The 17,947-nt window shown below is 33.9% G+C and overlaps 3 protein-coding genes across 3 annotated transcripts; 2 read left to right on the forward strand and 1 right to left on the reverse strand.

Annotated features, from left to right (window-relative positions):
* Window positions 1-5,641: 5,641 nt before the first annotated feature.
* LOC135138562 (craniofacial development protein 2-like) lies at window positions 5,642-6,871 on the reverse strand. Its single transcript, XM_064068544.1, has one exon. It carries the CDS (start codon window positions 6,869-6,871, stop codon window positions 5,642-5,644), a length of 1,230 nt encoding a protein of 409 aa, XP_063924614.1.
* Window positions 6,872-9,900: 3,029 nt separating this feature from the next.
* On the forward strand, window positions 9,901-11,171 carry LOC135138976 (alpha-tocopherol transfer protein-like). Its single transcript, XM_064069035.1, has 4 exons — window positions 9,901-10,188; window positions 10,243-10,426; window positions 10,480-10,656; window positions 10,716-11,171. The coding sequence occupies exons 1-4, from the start codon at window positions 9,914-9,916 to the stop codon at window positions 10,899-10,901; spliced, it is 822 nt and encodes a 273-aa protein (XP_063925105.1). The 5' UTR covers window positions 9,901-9,913; the 3' UTR covers window positions 10,902-11,171.
* A 1,133-nt stretch (window positions 11,172-12,304) lies between these two features.
* On the forward strand, window positions 12,305-13,492 carry LOC135138317 (alpha-tocopherol transfer protein-like). Its single transcript, XM_064068269.1, has 3 exons — window positions 12,305-12,642; window positions 12,697-13,057; window positions 13,112-13,492. Exons 1-3 carry the CDS (start codon window positions 12,368-12,370, stop codon window positions 13,295-13,297), a joined length of 822 nt encoding a protein of 273 aa, XP_063924339.1. The 5' UTR covers window positions 12,305-12,367; the 3' UTR covers window positions 13,298-13,492.
* The last annotated feature ends 4,455 nt before the right edge of the window (window positions 13,493-17,947 follow it).

Consider the following 17,947-nt stretch of genomic DNA (forward strand, 5'->3'; position numbering starts at 1 on the left):
CACTATCCAATCTACAAAAGTAATTCTTTTTTCAGTATTTTTGTTATTAATATTTTTTGGAATTACATAGTTAGTGAATATAGGACTTTATGTACATTTAAATTCGAGATTTTTTTTGCATTATTTGTATTTAATTAGATATAAACGAATATGTTGTAGTACAATGTTGATTATTGCCCTGAGGTTAGAACAAGCAAAAAGTATATAAAGTCTGAGTCTGATAACACTAGTTTACAAGGTTTTATATCCAAAGACAAAAATAGTTGAACCTAAAGGATTTGGGTTCGGGAAATTCAAATCTGAAAGCAGAAAAAATTCATCACGTCAGGTTTTTGAGATATTTATATAAACATACCCCGTATTTCTTTTCTTTTATACAACTCTTGTAATTTTTTTATTTTTAAATATATATGAACATATAGTTCTTTGAGCAAATTTGTATCATTTTAAAAGATCATTTACGTAAATAAATAACATGAGTCAATTTTTCAAGCTAGATTGTCATCAATGTTTTATTTAAAATTTTTCAAGTATTGATTTTAGAATAATTGGTTGCTTTTGATTTTTCTATGGGAAGTGATAGTAAAAGTGTGAAGTTGGGCTCACAAAGATCTTTTTAAATGATACAAATTTGCTCAAAGAAGTATAGGTTTATCTTTAAGAATAAAGAAGTTACAGGGGTTGTATCAAATAAAAGCAACACCCAGTATATATTATAAACATTATGGCTCAAAATTAAAAATAATTAACACTTTCTTTTGTTGGCAGTACTGTCAGTTTCTCTTACAATAGACCGACAGTAACACATTTTCGTTCCAAAAACCTTGATACCTTCTTTTTAAGCATATTTGAACAGGTCTTCCAGCTTTAGGTACTATAATTTTACCACAAACGCAAGAAAACTGATTTCCACTTACTTTGCACGATCTCGAAGACATTTTTTATACGACATGGTGCATTAACATGAATCAGTTTAACACTAACAAGAAGGTAAAAGCAAAGTTCATTATTTTGGATTTATGAAAAAACCTGACGTGATAGGGATTATCCGTTTTTGGATTTCTTATCAGTAAGTAATTTAGAAGTAGAAAATATTTTTTTTATTTTTGGATACGAAAAAAAGTTTAAATTTGTAAACTAGTGTAATTTATTGTCAACTTGATGGTTTCAGTTCAGCGCTGAATCTAAGTAAACTTCTAAAAATTTGCATGGAGTGACGTCATTTTTAAACTATTCTTTAGTGAAAAGCTTTTTCATTGCATAATAGGGGACCGAGAATGGATTCCTGGGGTATGCCAATCTATGAAATATTTCTCTCTAATATTGACTAGGATTGAAGAGATTGTGTGAATTAGAAAGGCGGCTATTTGATATTTTCTAGAAAATTTTCGAAAAAATCGGCAAAATCCATAATTAGATTTTACATTTGCGTTTCCTTTTTTATGAATTGGTATAATAAGAGCTTCAGTGCGAATGTTTGGGAATGTGCCCTCAGTAAACATACATTTATTGATTTTGTCAGGAGGATGATGATCGAGTTTTTCTAAATCTTTTATTAAGCATAAACTGAAACCAAAAATCTTGCGGCTACTCGTTACCTTCATGTCAATGACCTGTCTAATATTGTTGAAGGACACATCATTAATTTTAAAAGTTGCATAAACAGGAAGTTTCCGAGCCATCAAAAAGAGACAAGGTGTTTCACAGTTCATTAGCAATATTGCCAAAATAACTGTTGAAATCATCCGAGGTAGGTGATATAATAATCGGACAGAGTTTTGATTTTCCCCGTTTTTCATTAGCAATAGCCCAAGTTGCCCGAACTAGAGTGCCTTAACAGAATATGTTGCCAGGTTTCAGCTAAATATATAGTGGTAATCACTATGAAAATCATGTTTTATATTTATAAGGAAGTCTTCCACAAGTTGGAAATAATTATGCGGCACTTTTTTGTAGTATAACTTGCTTTCAAAATATGGGAATGTGTTGAGAATGGCCCAAAAAAATACGAGAAATCGTGAACTATAGAAAAAATCAGTGTACAAAATTTCGTCTACTCACTGAACATTCACCAAAGTTGAGGCATTAAGAATCCAACCCGTTAACTTCCTCACACTATGTTTTGAAAAAAAACCCAAAAAACTGTTACACATTTGTAAGTCTATTTAACGTAAGGTTCTTATTTTTGACTACATGATTTATGTTATTTTAAGTTGAAACAACCACAAACACCAAATGCTTCGTTGTTGAGATGGTGAAATTATAAATGTGAAAATGGAGTTGTCATGCTTTGATGGCAACATATGGATTTATCGAAATGTGAGAGTCAAGATTTGTCGTAATTTGAAACTGATAAAACAAATATGTAAACGCTTAATAAATAGATATTCATTTTCAAACGTCATATAACTGACACTTATATGACGCTCTTTTAAGTGTCATTTCTATGACACCGTTTTTGAACGGCGTATAAATAAAGCATTTATACTCCGCCGGAGTATAAATATGTGAAAATCATAGTGGTTGTCAACCATAGTAACCATGGTAAGTGAAATCAAGGCAATTCCTTAATGAAGCAAGAAGATAGGAAATAATCATTTCAAAAGAAGATTAATCATTTGAAAAAATCGCTATCGCTCGGCGTTTAATCGTCCATACTCGACACATAAAGTATCACTTAAACTCCTAATAAAATAAATATCTATTATTTTATTAGGAGTTTAAGTGATACTTTATGTGCAAACTATGCACGTCTCCGTCAATGAAGCTTAAATTTTGAATAAATTAACAGTTGTAGCTCAAAATTTACAAAAAGTGGGTTTAACGGGTTTTGATTCTAGACGCGACGCATTTGTTTATAGGAAGTAAAACTAGATTTGGACAAAAATAAAAGCGATTTAATTATATTTACATTTATATTACAAAATTACAAATTAAAACAAATAAACTAACTATCAGTGGCGACTCGTGACCTTTTGAAATAGGAGGACACAATTTGATTGATGAGTTATAATATGAAGATATAAAACAGGTTGTTATTACCAATTAATAGACGAAGTTGTGTGACGAAAATAAATACAAAAATACATTCAATAAAAGTAAAAAAGGATTTGTCGACATGACCACATACCTTTTTGCCTTCGGTCAAAATTTTACGTTGATGACATTCCTTTAAAAACCGTTGGTTCTTAGAAATGATCTGATAAAACAGAGTCCAATTCAGCCGTAAAATCAATCAGACCTTGAAATATACCTAGATTTTGTGATCCTACTTATGTCATGTCCACGTAAAGCAAGTTCAAACGTTAGATCATATAATAAATAGATACCAATACTTAAACTGAAAGCTGTGACTAGACATGAAGCTATCTGTTGTCGTTTTCTACGTCAAGGGGAGTAGTATAATGCTATCCTTGTGTGATCACCACATCTTCATCTTTGTTATATGCATTTCAGCTGTATATGTCTATTTCGCTTCCATCCTTGTACTGCACCAGCGCAACAAATCGCTTTTGACAGATGTTTCTTTTAACCTCTCTTTTGAGTTGTTGTACAAAAAATAATTTTAGAATTTAGGACAAAGATCCTATTTTAAGTGATGTAATCATAAAGGATCACAATTGCTGCCCAATAATTTACTATTCCTTTCGTTATCTACTGTGAATTATTTATAAAATCAAGCTGTCAACATATTTCGTACGAAGCTAGTTCAGACATACTTCCTAAAATTTAGGCGCGCAAAATTCAAATAGTGATCAGGCAAGGATAGCTTCATTGTAATCCCTCTATGCATAAGAGAGATGTGTGACAGGAGGATGTCGTCACAGGCTCTCCTAGGGAACGAACACGGCGTGGTGGTATCTATTTATTATATGATCTAAGCTTGTGACTTGAAATTTATAACCTCTAACGTTCAAAAAGTATTCCTGAAGATCTAAAAGAGTTTTTGTTGACAAAATTAAATCTGTTTGTCCTGGTTTCCAATAGCCTCCATTCCCAATATTGATATTTTTAAATACAGTGGTATCGCGATAATTCGGATCAATTAAAACCGACCCGATCCGAATTATTAAATAATCCGAATTACTAAGCATAAAAAACACGGTAGTAATGTGAAAAAAAATATATTGATTACAGTGTACGTAGTAAATTATTATGTTGCATTAGATTTAAAAAAAATTGTAATTTTTGTTTGGTGAACAGCATATATAAAATTCAGCTCTGCAGGCCTTAAAGGCCCTGGGCTTTTTTAACAATAATTTTTCAATTTGTTCCTGTCGGCTGCTTTGGATCTCCAATCTTCAATGCCTAAGTTTTGAAGATCTTTTCGAAGATCGTCTATCCACTTCAGTTTTGGCCTTCCTCTCTTTTTCTTTCCACCTTTTAGGCGGTCTAATACTTTCCCAATTGTCCTTTCCTCTGGTGCTCTTCCGACGTGGCCTAGCCATCTTACTCTCTGTGCTCTGATTATCTTCGTGATTGTTGGTTCTCCGTATATTTCCTCGATCTCTCGGTTTGTTCTTCTTCTCCATTGGTCTAGTTCTTTTATACCTCCATATATCTTTCGTAGTATCTTGCGTTCCCATTCTTCCAACTTCTGTTCCTTTTCGTTCGTTAGCGTCCATGTTTCACTAGCGTACAGGACTGTAGGTCTTACTATTGTCTTATATACTTGTTTCTTTGTTCGTCGTGTTACATTCTTACTCCTCAGAAATCTGTTTAATCTTCCTACACTCTTGTTTGCTTTCGCGATCCGTTCTTCTATCTCTTCGTTCATTTCGTTTTTGTTTGTAATTACTACTCCTAGATATTTAAACCTATTTACTTCTTCGAATTCGTATGTTGTTCCTTCTTCTGTAGTTACTTTCAGTGGTTTTGCTGGGGTTTGTTTTGTTTCCATCTTCATAAACTTCGTTTTCTCTTGGTTGATCGCTAAACCCATTCGTTTCGCTTCTCTGATTAGATTTTTTGTCATTTTCTTCATTTCTGCTTCTGTTCTCGTTATACATGTCACGTCATCTGCAAAGGCTATATTTTGGTGTCTTTTTTCGTATATCGTGCTCGTTCTGTGGATGCCACTTCTCCTTATTATTGCTTCGAGTACTAGATTGAACAGGGTAGTTGATATTGGATCTCCTTGCCGAAGTCCTGTTCTTACTTGTAATGGTTCTGACAACAGACCATTTATCCTGACTCTGTTTCTGGTGCTCTGCAGGGTCATCTTTGTCAGTTTTATTAGTTTTCTTGGGACTCCTAGTTCTTGCATGGCTTCTAGCAGTTCTTTCCTGTTAACCGTGTCATAGGCTTTTTTAAAGTCTAGGAACAGCAGGTATAAGTTGATTCCCTGTTCGTAATGTACTTCTTGTAGTTGCTTCAATATAAATATCTGGTCCACAGTAGATCTATTTTTCCTAAACCCTGCTTGATATTCTCCTACTATTTTTTCCATATGCTGCTTTAGTCTTCGGTTGATACCGCGATAATTTTCGCATTTCGTAATATCTCCTTTTTTAAATATCGGGCAAAGTACTGCTTCACTCCATTGTTCTGGCATTTTTCCTTCCTTCCAACATTCTAGCACTAGTCGATGTATCTCTGATGCTACTGCTTCTCCTCCGTACTTTAGCATCTCGTTCCTTATTTAATTCTTGTCGAAGTTTTCTTCTATTTGTCGTATTTGTTCTTCCATCTTTGTTCGTTTCTTATTTCTGCATATCTTCTTGTACTCTTTCCTTTTTTCTTGGTAATCTTTTTGGTTCTTCTCGTTTTTTGATTTTAGATATTTCTGTCTGGCTAACTTCCCCGCTTCTATTGCTTTTCTACATTCCTCGTCAAACCATTCGTTTCTATTTTTGTTGTCTTTTTTGACGAACCCTAGTACTTCTTCCGAGGTCTTCCATATGTTCTCTTGTAGTTCTTCCCACCTCTCTTCTATAGGTATGTCTTGCTCTGTTGATCTTATTCTCTCATTCATCTTTTGTTCGTATTCTTGTTGTCCTTCAGCTTTCTTAAGTTTGTTTATATTTATACCACGTTGCGTCTTCTTTCCTTCTTTTTTCTTCGGTATTTCTTGTTTAAGGTCTGCTCTTACTAGAAAGTGGTCTGAATTCGCTTCTGCTCTCCTGTAACTTCTTAATCTGGTTATTAGTTGGGCATCTCTCCTTTCTACCAGTATGTGGTCTATTTGGTTGACCGTTTTTCCGTCAGGCGACATCCATGTGCCTTTGTAGATCTCTTTCTGCGCGAAGAAGGTGCTTTTGACTACCATTTTGTTTTCTTCTGCAAACTCTATCAGTTTTTCACCATTTTGATTCGTTTTTTTGTGTTTGTTTTCTTTCCCGATTGTTGGCCTGTAGCAATTCTCTTTACCTATCATTGCGTTGGCGTCTCCTATAACCATTTTAATGTCATGCTTTGGTATTTTCACATATTCTCTTTCTAGTTCTTCGTAATATTTTGTTTTTACTTCTAGATCTTTCTCTTCAGTCGGTGCATGTATATTCAGTAGGCTTATTTTCCTATACTTACTTCTCAATCTTATATAGCTCATTCTTTCTGAGATTGGTTTGAAGGTAATTACTGCTCCTTTCAGGCTCTTCTTCACCATGAATCCTGTTCCTAGTTCTCTGTTGTCAATTCCGCTATTAAATAATATGTAGTTGTCTATTTCAGTGATGAATTTGCCTTTTTGTTTCGTCTCTTGTATAGCTGCTACATCTATATTATACCTTTGTAATGCTTGAACTAATTGTTTGAGTTTTCCTTCGCTATATGTTCCTCGAACATTCCATGTTCCTATTCTAATTTTCGAGTTTTTCTTTCTCTTCGTAATTCCTATCGGGTCATCCATGAGCTTTGCATACGTCGTCATTGTTTTCCGGTGTGTGGTTTCTTCCTCTATTAGTTTTTTGGATTTTCCTTGGGGTGCGACGGTGCTTTCACTAATTTGTCTAATTTAGTGTCCCAATGCCAGACTTCTCCTGCCCATATCATCTTTTTGTACCCTACTTTTGCCTCGACTCCTTTCCCTTTTTCCGCTGCTGCTATTCCTCTTATTTTCTTCTGTATCTCGCTCTCTTGTTTGGTGTAATCGTCTTCAATAAACGTTTTTGATCCTTTTAATTTGTTCTTCTGTTTCATGATTGCTCTTTTTGTGTCCCAGTTCTCTATCTTTGCTACTACTATGTCGTATTTTTCGCTGACTAATCTTGCGTCTTGTATCTTAGTTTGGATTCCTACCTTATTTTTTAGGAGTTCTTCCACCTCTGCTGTTATTTCACTTCCTTGTAGTTTCCCTCCTTTGATTACGATGTTGTTTCTCCTTTCTGCTTTTTCCAGTTTTTCTAAGTGTTGCTCCACTCTTTCTAATCTTTCGGTCAGTCTTTGGTTTTCTTCTCTTAGTGTTGTTACTTCTGTTTGGTATGCTCTTTGGTCTCTTTTCATTTCTGCGATTTCCTCCATTAACGTTTTGAACATATTCTTTACTTCGTCCATGTCTCCTGCTTGTACCCTCTTCTGCTTCCTCTGTACTCTTTGACCTTCCGGTGATGGTGAAAAGGAGGTTTCTCTTTTTCGTTTCTGGTTGTCTTGTTCTTCTATTGCTAGTTTGTGTCCTTTTTCCGGTTCAGGATTCTCGTTTAGCATTCCCTGGCCGACTTTCTTGTTTCCTGTGTACCTATCTAGTACGTCCCTGTGTTGTTTACTTCGTGCCGCGATAAGAACTGTCACCCAGACTATCTCTTTGGAGGTTAGGTTCTTTTGATTCCTCATTTTCCCTAATAATTGCTGTCCTTACACTTCTTGGTGCTTCTTACTCTTATTCCACTTCACTTCTTTGTTTTCTACTACTTCTCTTTCGCTTTTGACGCTCGATATCTCTCGATTTTCGAGTTTGGATTTCGGAGCGTGTTCTGCTTATCGTAGCCAGGACTGTACCTACTGTTGGTGAACAGCATGCCGCTGGTTTATATAAGCTTCTTCTTTTAATTTTTGAAGAGTCATTTTATCTTCCAACGATACATTATTTTCTGCTGCCCATTGTTGGCAAGATTAAGAGCTTTAATGGCACCTTCGTTTTTAATTTTTACCGACTTTGTCGCCGTCGAGCCAGTCAATAACTTCGCTGACATTTACTTCGAGATTTCCAATATTACTTACTTGTTAATTTTATCCTTATTTTTTTTAATGTCACTTATAGTGGAAGTTCTCACATCATACTTTAGTGCCAAGTCTTTCTTGTGGTTTCGTTTGCGAGGTGCCATTTCTAATGCTAAAAGACGGATTGACTGAGCCTCGGACGTTATTAAATGCGTACACAGCAAAAAAATTGTTTTGTCTGGAGCCACTTATTTGTAATTCTGTGAATTCGGATCACTAAATTCAAAAAAATCCGAATTATAAAATACACTGTGAGAAAATAATTTGATCCGGATTATGGGAACATTCGGATTAGCGTTGATTCGGATTATCGCGACACCACTGTAAAACAATAATTTCTTGCAAAAATTTCAAAGTGTTTTTGTATTCACATAAATTAGATTTGCTAATAGCCGAAATGTCACATCGCGACGACATGATACGGAACCATGTACTTAAAATTTTGATAAACCAAGCAGTAGTATAAGCATCACGGTCAACAATAGCTACGTTTGTATTACACAAAAATTCGAGCCCTTACATAAAAACTTAATAAATTACATGCTAAAGAAACTTTCATTTTGTCAAAATGAGTCAGATTGTACAAATCACTACTTAATTTAATTTTGGTGCTAATTTTAATTCGAAATTTTCTTGAAATTCCGCAAAGTCCTCAATGTTAACCTCATTGCTTGGTAATGCATATTTATTAACAAACTCGTCCGGAATTATCATAATTTTGTTATTTACCAATGCAGACCTAATATTTTTGTAAATGTGAGAAGGCTTTGCCATGAAATATATATTTTTTGATTCATCAGCTGGATTAGAAATGAAATTTTGAAGAACAATTTGTCTACATTTAATGCCAAAATATTTCCACAACGCCTGATTTGCTGCACCCATATCTGTCATCATATTTACAATATTTGGATTCGTTTTTGTGGCTAAAATTGTTAATTCTTTAATGTGATCTCCTAATGACTGTCCACTTGTGGAATTTCCTGTGAAGTGATACGAAATTACTTGTTTCCACCGCCGTAACATTCCACCTATCATGATACTAAATAATGAGTGGCTATCGCTGAAAAGTTTTCCAGGGTTTCATATCCCAGTATGGCAGAGGAAACTGTGCAGTATTGTTTTTCAGGCGTTAAAGGCATCTTATCTAAATGCAAACAACATTTTTTAACGATTTTATTCATAAAATTAACTCCAATTGAATATATCGAGTGTTTTTTTTTTTGTCACACAACAAACTCGTTCCTTGATAACTGTCAGCTCACTTTATTTAAATATATCCGTAACACGGAATCATCATTTTCGTTTGTAATTTATTGTTAATTTAACCGGTTGAGCGGAAAGTTTTGTATGCATCTCTGGAATAAACTTTCTTAATCCCTCTTTCCTTTCGGTCGCTCGGGCATCACTTACAATTTCAGGATTAATATGACAGTTTATTCCCTTGATGCATAAATAACTTTTTTATTTTTACTTATAGGGGTTCTCATAAAAAAATTGCAAAATCAAATTTTGTAAAAGCTGGATATGGTTCTACTGCAGGAGCCAGGGAAGTTCTACCGAAATAACCTTCGACCAATTTTTTAATTGTAAATAGCAAGTACCCTAGAAATATATCTATCAATTAAGTTATTACTTAATGAAACAAACCTTGAGAAACCAGTTTTTATTCGATTGGGGATCAACAGCATATCAGAAAAAGCTGGCCAATCTTATGGTTCGGGGAAAGAGTTGCATAAGTTGTGAGTGCTTTGACATGGCTTTACCGTTTGCTTTTCAAGCACAAACCATTATCGCAGAGGGAAGAACTTCCCAAAGTGATGTTAATACCATTAGAGGGTGGTTACGAACCACATCGCTTCCGCTGCTGCAGGATGAATTTATTGTGATATTTTTAATCTCAAGTGAAAATAAAATAGATAAGGCGAAACAAATAATCGAGGCTTATTTCAAAGTTAAAAATGGATATCCAAACGTTTTTAACAACATCGATTTGGACAGTGAACCGATAAAAAATATACAAAAAGTCGCGTAAGTACCGTTGGTATTATTATTATTAGTTTTTTGAATAAAAAGTGATTCTAGAGGCGTGTGTATACTTCCTAACAGAATAGACAATAAATCAGTTGTAGTTTTTGGAAAATTAACAGACACTAATTACCGAAATGTAGAACTTTTGCCTTTGATAAAATTATGTTTTATGTACGTACACATGGTTCAAATTGAAGATCCTCCAAGCGACATCGTCGCGGTGGTTGATATGCAAGGGGTATCTGCAAATAACAAACAAATTACCTTTTAACTGAACACCTGAAATTTTAGGTTGGTTTCATGCACCTCACGTGTATTAAAATGGAACCCGTTCTCGCATTTCTGAAATTTATCCAAGAAGGATTGCCGCTGAAAATAAGAGCGGCTCACATTTTAAATACCAACTACATTTTTTATCGAGCTCTAAATCTGTTTAAAAGGTTTATCGGTACCGAGATCTTGAAACTGGTACTTTTATCGGAATTTATCAAGACATGTTTTTACACTATCGAGTTCTTCGGTTACAGGTTCATCCACATTCTTCAGATATGAAATTAGAACATTTTCACGAAGAATGGGTGCCAGCATCTTGTCTACCCAAAGAATATGGCGGTGAGGTGCCCTTCGAGCAGCTGGTGAGTCGAACCCAGAAGGACAATAAGAAAATGCAACCATTTTTGGACGCGGAAGAAAAGCTTAGAAAATGCTTATAAATTTTGTTTCATTATTTTGAGATGCTGTGACGAAAACTTCTGGTGGTGGTATTTCTTGCTGGGGTGTTTTTTCTGAAAAAAAAAGAAGTTCGAAGAGGAGTTACTTCTTATATTTGCTTAGCAGTGAGATTGCTCGGTACCTAGTTAATTATTTCCAATACCCTTAGACTATCCACCTGAAAGTTTTTTATAATGAAAGTATAGTTTAGTTTTTAAAAATACTAATATGTAGTCCTAATAATCTGCTGATATTTATACAATAATCCAATCTAATAGTGTAATAATTTATACATTTCACATATTTTATAATGTACCTAAGTAAATAAAAAATGAAAAACCTTTTTCTTCAACAATAAAACGGCTTGATTCTAGCCATTTTATTGTAATCGAGTCCATCGGCCAACTCTCTACTTTTACGTTTTCTCGACCTTTCATGACCGCTAGAGTACAAAGAAATAAGTCTCCCGTTTCCGTCTGTCTGTTTGTCCATCTGTCTGTCTGCCGTCCCTGGTTTTTACTAGACAGATAATCCCCGAAAGTACTGCACCGATTGTTGTCGAATTTTGTATTTATATTAGGAATATCATGTAGGTGGTAACACGCTAACCAAAATTTGTCTAACCCCCCCCCCCAATAATGTGATGACGTCACTTCAAAATTGTACATAGTAAATGGGTTTTAAATTGTATAAAATAACATAGTCCTACACATGTAGTTTACGACTTCGAATTAAGTTTTTACCCGAAACGTCCAGATTTTTGAAAAAAAAAAAATCAAAATTATGAAACAACATTTTGCAATTTAATTTGGAATCTGCAAAACCGAATGCTCTGAAATCTTGCAGATGGTTTACAGTTATGATAAGCATGGTAAATTTTTGATAAAATGTGTTTGCTCATCCCCATAATAAATTGATGACGTCACCCCAAAATTTTGCTGAAAAAGTCCTATGTACAAAATATGATGATACTGCGAAGGAAGTCCTATTGAAATAACCAATTTTTTTTATTAAATCAGGAACGGTTCGCTCCATTTTCCCGAAAATTTGGACATACAATATTTAATAATTTTGTAAAGAAAAAACTCATTTGAAACAAACGCAAAGCACACTTTTTTACATTTATTTCAACATTATATACATATGTTTATTTTAACTCAAGAGGTTCTCATAAAAAAATCTCAAAACCAAATTTTGTATTTTTTCGAAAAAGCTAGATATGGTTTATTCAACTTCAAGGGCGAGAGAAGTTCTGTCTAAATAACCTTGGACCAATTTTTTAATTGCAGGTAGCAAGTACGCTGGAAATAGACTAATTAAGTTATTATTTAATATATCCTTAATAATATCGTCTGAAACAAACCTTGAGAAACCTGTTTTTATGCGACTGGGGATCAACAGCACATCCGAAAAAGCTGGTCAATCTTTGTGTCGGGAAAAGTGTTGTACAAGTTGTCAGTGTTTTGACATGGCTTTACCGTTTTCCTTTAAAGCCCAAACTATTATCGCAGAGGGAAAAACTTCCCAAATTGCTGTTGATACCATCAGGGACTGGTTACAAACAACATCGCTTCCGCTGCTGCAGGATGAATTTATTGTGATATTTTTAATCTCAAGTGAAAACAAAATAGATAAGGCGAAACAAATAATCGAGGCTTATTTCAGAATTAAGAATGGATATCCAAAAATTTTTAACAACATCGATTTGAACAGTGAACCGATAAAAAATATACAAAAAGTCGCGTAAGTACCGTTGGTATTATTATTATTAGTTTTTTGAATAAAAAGTGATTCTAGAGGCGTGTGTATACTTCCTAACAGAATAGACAATAAATCAGTTGTAGTTTTTGGAAAATTAACTGACACTAATTACCGAAATGTACAACTTTTGCCTGCGATAAAGTTGGCTATTATGTACATACACATGGTTCAAATTGACGACCCTCCAAGCGACATAGTCGCGGTGGTTGATATGGAAGGGGTTGGTTTCATGCACCTCACATGCATTAAAATGGACCTCGCTCTTGCATATCTGAAGTTTATCCAAGAAGCATTGCCGCTGAAAATAAGAGCGGCTCACGTTTTAAACACCAACTACATTTTTTATCGAGGCCTTAATCTGTTCAAAAGGTTTATCAACAGCGAAATCTTGAAACTGGTACTTGGAATTTATCAACACATGGTTCTACGTTATCGAGTTCTTCGGTTACAGGTTCATCCACATCCTTCAGGAATGAAACTTGAAAAGTTTCACGAAGAGTGTGTGCCAGCATCTTGTTTACCCAAAGAATATGGCGGCGAGATACCCTTCGAACAGTTGGTGAGTCGAACGCAGAAGGAGAGCAAGAAAATGCAATCATTTTTGGACGCAGAAGAAAAATTTAGAAAATGCTTATAAATTTTGGGTTTTTGTTTCATTATTTTTAGTGCTGTGATGAAAACTTCTGGTGATGTTATTTCTGCGGGGGTGTTATTTCTGAAAAAAAGAAAAATGTTTGCAAAAGTTCGAAGATACCCGCAGACTACCCACCTGAAAGTTTTTTTATAATCAAAGTATAGTTTAGCTTTTTAAAAATAAAAATAGTCGTAATAACCTGTTGATTGTCCAGCAGTCCTACAGTAACCAACTGAGTATTGCCTGTTTGTAATAACCTAATAACAAATAAATAAAAAGGAAAAAGGAAAAAGCAGTACAAAATAAGTGCAAATTACATAAGTAAAAAATAAAAATATGTAATAATCTAATCCAACAGTGTAATAATTATTACATTTCACATATTTTATAGTGTAGCTAAGTAAATAAAAAATGAAAAACCTTTTTTTCCAACAATAAAACCGCTGGATCCTAGCCATTTTATTTTTTGTGTTAATAGAAAGGGGACAAGAGTGTAAATACGCAAGATAGCAAGAAAAACGTAAAAGATGTAGGTAACCAACTAAGCGCAGAGGTGTAGAAAGAGTAGAATAAGATCAGCGCGCAACCACAGTATAGATTTGTATATAGTGTGGCGCAACAAACAGTATATTCTATGCTTAAAGATAGCCTAAACTTAAATAATGGTATTAATATGTCACAATTCAAGAAACTACATCATAGACAAAATCTAAGGTACTTACCAGAGGGAAGATGAACAAAGTTGTTATCTATGTATCTCACACAAAGACACATTTATCAATAGAACTTTCACAATTAGTGATAAACACAAAACACAATGAACAAGTTTTTTCTATGATTATTTTTCGAAAATGACCCACTTTCCGACCTGTGGCGGCGCCACTGGCAAATGAAAGTATTTATTGCAATAGCCACCGAACAAGTTTCGATGGGAATTACCAGAAATTTTTTGAAAGTAGTTATAGTGATGACCATGTGACACCAATGAATAAGTTGTACGTTGCTTTACAATTTTATGCCACAGCAGGTAATTTTTGTGCAAAATGCCGTAATTCTGGAGGAATAAATTTTGTTTCACTATTAGACATTTTATTTGTTAAAAAAACTGATAAAATGCAAAATTTGGTGTGATTTTACTTCTTGAGCGTAAGCGAGTACGAAGTACGAAGAAATGGGTCTCCCGTTTCCATCGGTCTGTCCGTGCGTCCGTCTATCTGTCTGTCAGTTTATCCGTCTGTCTGTCTGTCTGCCGTCACGGAATTTTATTAGACAGAAAGTACTGGGCCGACGTAGTAGAATTTTGTCTTTGTATTAAGAATATCAAAAATCAAAATTACAAAGCAGCTCAAAATTATTCCCAATAAATCCTATCTAAAATGTACAAAATATGATGAGTCTCTACTTGTGATTTACCACTCCATTCATATTTTTTGAATTTGCTTATACATAGTGTCTCAAACAATTAATGACTGAGTTAATTTATTTTATTGTTTAAATCAATAATTGCAAAACTGAATACTTTGAAATCTTGCAGACTTTTTGAAGTTATTGTAACCATGGTAAATTGTTAATCAAAATAAATCTGTTTATTCCCCCCAAAATATTGATGACGTTATCTAAAAATTTTGACGAATAAATTCTACCCAGAATGTGCAAAATATGATGAGTTTTTATTTATGATTCATCATTGCATTGTGGTAATCAAATTTGAATTAAAATTTCGCGCTGAAAAAAACAGCGGCGCGAAATCGCATTTGAATAATTTGAATTTGAAAAAAGATTTAAGAAAATCGTTAAACATAGGCAACCATGTGCAAGTTTAGTTCTTTTTCTGATAGGTGGTAGCTCTTCTAGGGGAATTTGTGGGTACTCTTGTGGTGACCGAGTTTGAATAAAATTTTCGCTTTGAAATTAATTAACAGTGGCGCGAAATCACAATTGAATAATTTGAATTTGAAAAAAAAATCATTACAAAAAATCGTTAAACATAGGCAACCATGTGCACGTTGGCGCCTTTGAGTAGTGTGTAGCCTGCTTGAGATTTTAGACAGAGGGGTGGTTATGAGAGGACGGTAGTAGTAGATAAGATAGAGGAATGCGATAACATGGTGAAAGCGTCATTATTTGTTTGGTTCGGTGGAAGTATGGTGAAAAAGACGCTCTAAGTTAGCTAGATTAAATTAGTTGCCTTGGTAGTTAATCAAACCGAGGAAGCCTTTGTTTAACCACAATTAATCGTAACGGCTACGTCCAGTCTTCCCCAATACGCGCAGCTAATTCTTGCGGCTTTTTAATCGGAAAACGTGAATTTTGAACGACGCCAACCCGTGTAAATTTAATTCATTGTTTGTAAGTTCATGGTTCATGTGAGGATTTTAATCGTTAACTGATTGTAACAAAATGTAACAGATACTTACTAGGAGATTTCATGAAATTCATTTAGTCAGGATAACACCTTTTGTTTAAGTTATGAATCTCCGAGACGCCTTTTCCTCGCAACGCTGACTGGATATTATTTGTGTTTATTTATCATGTGTTTTGCTTGGGGTAAGCAGTTCACAATATTATAAACTCTCAAAGCTAATTGTTTTAAGTAACCAATCACTTGGATCAAGACATAATTTAACATAAAAAATATGTAAATTCTATGTTTGAATCGTTGATAAAATGTGGCAAATATTAATCTCATGTAAATTTTGTTAGCTTTGCAATTTTTCACCTTATACAACTTTTCTCTACCTCACAATTTTAACCTCAGCAATTTTCTTTGTTGTATAATTTTAATTGAATGTAAATTTCCATGCTCTACAGTTTTAACCTCATGTAATATTTTTATTTGCACAAGTTAATGTCACACCAGATCTTATATTTTTATAAATCTTTGCTAGTTTTTGATCATGTACATACTTTGTTGATGAATGTTTCCATCATGTAAATTATCTGATGTCCAATTTTAATCTCAAATAAGAAATGTTGTTTATTGCTCTTTTGAAACTTTAACACTTGTTCAGTGGTCGTTAATATCAGAGTCATAGAAATTGAACATTTAATGGAATTGAGGTTAAATAAAACAGAAAAACGTGGCGGAAGCGGAGTGTGGGGTTCCTAGTCGAGCTACAACGCCCCTATGGGTATTTTTCACGTCAATTCAAGGCGGGATGTTTGGGTTATCACTGTATCTAGTGAGACGGTTAGTAGTGAAGTTCACTTGTTTGCTATTGTTTTTTTGGTCTGAGTGAAGACACGCGGTAAGGTAGCTAGATTAAGTTCAGTTGATTTGGTAGTTAATAAAAATTGGTCTAAAGAGTTTAGACAGTACTTCCCTAGCTGTCGGAAACTTGACGACTGCATGCCTATTGTGTTTTTTTTCTCATTACATTTTTGTAGTGGGAATTTAAAAAAAAATTGCGATGACGTCATCAACATTTTTGCAAGGACACGTATATCAGTTGGGATAGATGTAGTGTAATACTAAGAATAAAATTATTATATTCTCAAATTTTCGGGAAAATGAATTGGGTCGTTTGAATATTGATTTGTAATAATCAATAAAATAACGAAACAATTTACTCACGTATACCTACGTATCAGAGGCAACTGAAAATCGTGTATGTATAAACATTCTTAATTTAAGATGACAGGCGTAACAGCATACATGAGAGCCAAACAGAGAAACTGTAAACAAAACGACCGTCGGTTTTATTGCTTCGACTTCCGCTTATTATATAAAACATTGGGTTTTATTTTAATTCTTGACGGTGAAATTCACAATTGGTTGATTATAAACATGTCTATTTCACATTCGCGGAATCAAGTGAACGCATAAAACAAATGCAGGTCTGTAATGTTAAAGTCGATGTAAATAAGCCTGCTACCCTTATGTTTCAACCGAGTTTTTCCTTTAACAAATTTTGTGTCTACCAAATTGGGTTGGTTGGGGTGTAATACTAATAATAAGTGTTGCTTTTAATTTAATCAATAAAATAAATTGACTTCATTAATTTTTTTGAACCACCTCTTAAGAAAATCTAAAAAATATGAATGGAATGATAAATCACAAGTACAAACTCATCATATTTTTTGCATTTTAGATAGGATTTATTCAGCAAAATTTAAGGGTGACGTCATCAATTTTTTTAGGAGGGATGAACAAATACATTTTGAACAAAAGTTTACCATGCTTATAATAACTTTAAAATATTCCCAAGATTTCAAAGCATTCGGTTTTGTAATTCCTGATTAAATCGATAAAATAAATTCACGCCTTCATTAATTTTTTTGAGTCACCCTGCATATGCAAATCCAAAAATATGAATGGAATGATAAATCACAAGTACAGACTCATCATATTTTGTACATTTTAGATACGATTTATTCGGCAAACTTTTGAGCTGACGTCATCAGTTTTTTGTAGAAGATAACCAAATATATTTTGACTAAAAATTTGTTATGCTCTTTATAACCTTAAAACATCTGGAAGATTTCAAAGCATTCGGTTTTGTAGTTCCTGATTAAATCAATAAAATAAATTTACGCATTCATTAATTTTTTTGAGTCACCCTGTATATGCAAATCGAAAAAATTTGAATGGAATGATAAATCACAAGAAGAGACTCACCATATTTTGTACATTTTAGATAGGATTTTTTCAGC

The sequence above is a fragment of the Zophobas morio genome, unplaced genomic scaffold (assembly GCF_036711695.1).
Source record: "Zophobas morio isolate AGI-343-1 ecotype UQ-CSIRO unplaced genomic scaffold, CSIRO_AGI_Zmor_V1 ptg000030l, whole genome shotgun sequence".
Classification (NCBI taxonomy): Eukaryota; Metazoa; Arthropoda; class Insecta; order Coleoptera; family Tenebrionidae; genus Zophobas; species Zophobas morio.

Bases quoted from the DNA above. Each gene is read 5' to 3' on its own strand.
- LOC135138562 (XM_064068544.1), bottom strand. From the start codon at position 6,871: ATGACGACGTATGCAAAGCTCATGGATGACCCGATAGGAATTACGAAG.
- LOC135138976 (XM_064069035.1), top strand. From the start codon at position 9,914: ATGGCTTTACCGTTTGCTTTTCAAGCACAAACCATTATCGCAGAGGGA. The intron at 10,189-10,242 runs GTAAGTACCGTT...AAGTGATTCTAG, and splicing joins AAAAATATACAAAAAGTCGC to AGGCGTGTGTATACTTCCTA. The intron at 10,427-10,479 runs GTATCTGCAAAT...CTGAAATTTTAG, and splicing joins CGGTGGTTGATATGCAAGGG to GTTGGTTTCATGCACCTCAC.
- LOC135138317 (XM_064068269.1), top strand. From the start codon at position 12,368: ATGGCTTTACCGTTTTCCTTTAAAGCCCAAACTATTATCGCAGAGGGA. The intron at 12,643-12,696 runs GTAAGTACCGTT...AAGTGATTCTAG, and splicing joins AAAAATATACAAAAAGTCGC to AGGCGTGTGTATACTTCCTA. The intron at 13,058-13,111 runs GTACTTGGAATT...CTTCGGTTACAG, and splicing joins ACAGCGAAATCTTGAAACTG to GTTCATCCACATCCTTCAGG.